Raw genomic sequence first — 5,272 nt, 5'->3', positions numbered from 1 at the left:
ACCCATGATAAATAATTTTTTCCGGTATTGTGAAGTGCCACAAACTCAAGTTTTGATAAGTTTGACATAGTAAAAGCTGAAATAGAATATGAAAAAATACCTGAAAGTGGTAGTGGAAATGATTAATGCCTCATGCTGATAACGTGTTGTGAAATAATAAACTAAAATGCAAGAGAACATATATAAGAAAGGGACTTGAAGATTGATATTATTTCTTTCACTTCTATGTGTCCTCCATAGGACTTGAGTGGTCCTATTTATAGGAAAGCTAATTTAGTGATACATTTGGTTTCACTAACTAAAAGGTAACTAACTTTGGTGATAACCAATGTTGGTTCCTAACATCTACCAAAACTAGGTGGGTTTAGAACACATCATCATATCTTGGATTTTTGTTGTCTTAAAACACTGGAATACTCACTAGAGAATCAAAATTAAGTTAACTTGATTTAAATCTGCCACATTAGAGTTGTCGGCCAATCAATCGAAATTAAGTATTCACTTGAGTGGGTAACTAATTACCCGCACCGGATGGTTACACAACAAACTGATGCAACTTACCATAGTTAAGTGATTTAATAAAATAAATAAATTCGGAAGATTTCTTTTTCCGTTTCTCTTTGAAAATATTTCTTCAGATTTATGATCTGGTCAGCATTTTAAGCAAACTTAGCTTTTGGCTTTTACGACCGTATATTAATTTATTATTTTCATTATTTTTCAAAAAGTACTAGTACTACTATATTAGAGATATTATTTTCTAGTCTATTATATTATGCAATACTAATATTAAATAATCAAGATAAGCTACTTGCTATAATTAAATTTGAAAGGATTTTTGACAAATTATATAGTCTGGTTATATCTTATATAATAAATTAATAATATTGATAATCTGTGCACATCACCTCTTGAAGTTTGGACTTCCTATTAGATCTAGTGCACCAATATAAAGAATTATTCAATGATTTATAAACCAACCATATTACCCTGATAAAGATACACCTATATGTATGAATTTAACTTATACACGGACCACAACAAAAAAACAACAGTATATCGAGTGATAATCTCACAAGTGGGGTGTGGGGAGGATAGAATGTACGCAGACCTTAGCCTTATTTTGGAAGGTATATTACTTATAGTATCAAGTAATCAGCCTTATTTTTCAGATCGCAAACTGCATTTTTATTTAATTGTTACCTATAACTACCTCTGAATTGACTTATAGCAATAATAATTACAGCTTCACTCCAAACAAGTTAAGATCAAGGCTGAAACCAACCTTAAAGCTACAGGTTCAGTAAGATCGAGAGCAGAGCCAACCTTAAAGCCACGGGTTCAATAGAACCTAGTAGATCAAACTTTTTATTTGTGTTAAGAAATTTATTTCATATATATAAATAATCTATTCAAAACTCAGTAAGCAAAAGTGATTATGGTTCAGAGTCATTAACTGAAAATTCTACTTCCGCTTCTACTTGAGATTGACTAGCTATATGATCATGACCGATCTATTTCAAGTGATCACTTGATAATATAAAAATTATTTTACGATGCGACTGTATAAAAGTTAAACTCTTTGCACAACTATTGGTACTAATAATAATATTATCACCATCATCATAACTTATAAAAGATTTCAAGTTGAACCAACTATATATGATGCGTTGGATGACATCGGAAAAATAATGAATATGGAGTATATAATATAGTAAGTCATATTTGACTTCCGAACCGGCCTTAGTTCCAGCCTGTTCAAATCAAATTTGCAGAGCTTTCCCATTTTGGAAACAGTCTTCTGGCCTGATCTTTTTAGCAACTTTCTTCATTTCTTGACTTCTTTTTTTACCCTATAAATATCTCTACCTTCTTCAATCCTTCTTACAAAAAGCATACAAAATCCTTCATTTCCCCTTCGAGAATTTTATATAGAGAAAGAGAAAGAATGGGTTCAATTAGTGCTGAATTAAACAAGCCACATGCAGTATGCGTACCATACCCTGCCCAAGGCCATATTAACCCCATGGTAAAGCTAGCCAAAATCCTTCATCACAAAGGCTTTCACATAACTTTTGTCAACACCGAATTTAACCATAGGCGTCTCCTTAAGTCTCGTGGCCCTAATGCTCTCGACGGCTTTTCTTCATTCCGATTCGAGACCATTCCTGATGGTCTTCCACCTTGTGATGCTGATGCCACGCAAGACATACCGGCTCTATGTGAATCCACAACTAAAACTTGCTTGGTTCCTTTTAAGGATCTTCTTGGCAAGCTCAATGATACATACACGTCGAACGTGCCACCTGTTTCGTGCATCGTCTCGGATGGTTGCATGAGCTTCACCTTAGATGCTGCACAAGAATTGGGAGTCCCTGAAGTTCTGTTCTGGACCACCAGTGCTTGTGGTTTCTTAGGTTACATGCACTACTCCATGCTTATTGAAAAAGGATATGCTCCCCTTAAAGGTATATATAAACACTTTCTCCTACTTTAAGGCTTTATTGATGTCCTTGTTTATATGATGGTAGTGTTCGGGAGTACCTGCCACCTCCGTAGAACAAGTATCATATAACTTTATTTAAAGGTGAATTTAGAATTTGAACTTGATGGATTCAACCTTTAAGATTTTGTTTTTATGCTGAACATATTTTTCTCTGAAATTTGTTGAAAAACTAGTGATTCTTACACATGTATCCATGTTCCGTGAAAATTATTGGATTCAGTAGAACGCCCGTAGAATGTAAGTTATATCCATTGCTAGCTCTATTTGTTGGGCTGAAACAACCCAAAAATTCACTTAACATGGAATGATATTGTTAACCACCCAACACTATCCACCAAATTTAGACGGATGAAAAGACATTAGCTACCATTTAAGGCTTTATTGGTATTCTTGATGCATTTAGCTAAATCCTTCTCCATTTATATATATGCATGTGTTTTGACCTTTTCTCACTTTGGGAAATTGTAGATGCGAGTGACTTGACAAATGGGTACCTTGAGACCACTTTGGATTTCATACCAGGCATGAAAGATATACGTTTAAGGGATCTTCCAACTTTCTTTAGAACTACAAATCCAGATGAATACATGATCAAATTTGTTCTCCAAGAAACAGAGAGATCAAGAAAAGCTTCTGCCATTGTCCTCAACACCTTCGAGACACTAGAGAGTGAAGTTCTTGAATCGCTCCGAACTCTCCTTCCGCCAGTATACTCAATAGGGCCATTGAATTTACTCATCAAAGACGTTGATGACGAGAATTTGAAGGGACTCAGATCAAGCCTATGGAAAGAGGAACCAGAGTGTATACAATGGCTTGACACAAAAGAACCAAACTCTATTGTTTATGTTAACTTTGGTAGTATCACTGTTATGACTCCTAATCAACTTATTGAATTTGCTTGGGGACTTGCAAATAGCAAGCAAGAGTTTTTATGGATCATAAGGCCCGATATTGTATCCAGTTATGAATCGATTCTTCCACCCGAATTCGTGGAAGAAACTAAAAACAGAGGAATGCTTGCGAGTTGGTGCTCGCAAGAAGAAGTACTTAACCATCCAGCAATAGGAGGGTTCTTGACTCACAGTGGATGGAATTCGACACTCGAGAGTATTAGCAATGGGGTCCCTATGATTTGCTGGCCGTTTTTCGCGGAACAACAGACAAATTGTTGGTTTTCTGTTACTAAATGGGGTATTGGAATGGAGATTGACAATAATGTGAAAAGGGATGAAGTGGAAAGCCTTGTGAGGGAATTGATGGTTGGTGAAAAAGGCAAAGAAATGAAGAAAAAGGCAATTGAATGGAAGAATTTGGCTAAAAATTCTGCTAAAGAACATTCAGGGTCATCTTATGTGAACATTGAGAAGGTGGTCAATGACATTCTTCTTGCATCCAAACATTAAGCTAAAGAAGCTATTAACTTGTTTGACATTTTATCTTTTTTTCCTTCGTGTTCTTGTAAGAGTTTTTCATACTGTTGTTTTTACTTCCTTAGCTCTGTCCGGCTCCGCCCTTGCTTATAAGTCTTGTTCTTCTTAAAGAAAAAAGTATACTCTATTTTTTTAATTTATGTAGCACTTTTTGTTTTTTAAAATTTAAACTATCTAAACTTTATACAATATCTTAAAAGTTATTCTTTAAATCATATTGACATGAGAATAGAAGCTTATACTACTTATCGTATAGTTTTTCAAAATCAAAATTTTAAAAACATGATCTAATTTAGCTTCAAAGATTAGTCATATGACTCTCGAGAATTGAAAAAATGTCACGCAAATTGGGATGGATAGATAAAAGGTTAGCTTATATTTTCATAATGATAACTGCAAACTAAATAAAATACATAATCCCTGGTTCATTTTTTATGCTTTTTAGTATATTCCAAAAAGATGACATATTTATATATTTATAAATAATTTAACTTTAAATTTTTCATTTTACTTTGATGACAAGTTTTTATAGCTACATAATTTTTTATAACATATTCCTGAGTACAAGTGATTTTTTTCTTTCTTAAAGTCTGTATTCAATCAAAAATATTGTCGCATGTATGAAAGTTGAAACTGATGGAGACTAAGAGTGTTATTTCTAAGATTTTTAAATTATTTATATAGAGTAGTTTTTAACTTTTTATCAAGTATGGTAGGTGCATATGGGTATTTATCACACACAATCTGGATCATGGCACCATTCCCAGCAAAAGTCAACGCCCATAATTGATTACAACGTTCAGAACGCTCTTTTTCAAGTCCCAGTAGTCGTGACTTCATGTCTATTATCCTTGTCTCCAATTAATTGCTGGAGACAAACAACTGATCTTATAGTTAGTTATCTGAACGAACTAAGTCGGCATAATTCAGAGGCGGAGCTAGAGCTTCATCTATAAGTTTGGAAGAATATATTTATATTTTACTTTAAGAATATATTAAAAATTAACTTTAATTACACGTATAAATAATTAATTAAAAACCCAATAAACTGCGTTTTCTACAATTTAGAGCCCATAAATGTAATATTTTAGCTTTGCCGCTAGACATATCAAACAGCCAATATATCTACTATTCTTTCATATCAATAAGTGCAATCAATGAGTGTGTGTGTATATATATATATATATATTAAAGAATTTTTTTTTCTCTTTCACTGATCTACCAAAGAATAGTCAAGGGCTTGATAAATGTAGATAGATGAAATATGCCTAGCTTTAGAACCAAACCAGTCAAACCATCTCTTTTTGTATTTGATCCTCCATAAAGGAGAGAA

General features: G+C 33.4%; 1 protein-coding gene across 1 annotated transcript; it reads left to right on the top strand.

Moving 5' to 3' along the window:
* Positions 1 to 1,753: 1,753 nt before the first annotated feature.
* Positions 1,754 to 4,075, top strand: LOC132041146 (7-deoxyloganetin glucosyltransferase-like). The gene is made up of 2 exons (XM_059431963.1): positions 1,754 to 2,468; positions 2,975 to 4,075. The coding sequence occupies exons 1-2, from the start codon at positions 1,949 to 1,951 to the stop codon at positions 3,910 to 3,912; spliced, it is 1,458 nt and encodes a 485-aa protein (XP_059287946.1). The 5' UTR covers positions 1,754 to 1,948; the 3' UTR covers positions 3,913 to 4,075.
* Positions 4,076 to 5,272: the final 1,197 nt, after the last annotated feature.

This window comes from Lycium ferocissimum, chromosome 12 (genome assembly GCF_029784015.1).
Source record: "Lycium ferocissimum isolate CSIRO_LF1 chromosome 12, AGI_CSIRO_Lferr_CH_V1, whole genome shotgun sequence".
Lineage (NCBI taxonomy): Eukaryota > Viridiplantae > Streptophyta > Magnoliopsida > Solanales > Solanaceae > Lycium > Lycium ferocissimum.
Note: the sequence above shows the minus strand (reverse complement) of the source record. Positions and strands in the feature narration are given on the sequence as shown.

Bases quoted from the DNA above. Each gene is read 5' to 3' on its own strand.
- LOC132041146 (XM_059431963.1), top strand. From the start codon at position 1,949: ATGGGTTCAATTAGTGCTGAATTAAACAAGCCACATGCAGTATGCGTA. The intron at 2,469-2,974 runs GTATATATAAAC...GGGAAATTGTAG, and splicing joins AGGATATGCTCCCCTTAAAG to ATGCGAGTGACTTGACAAAT.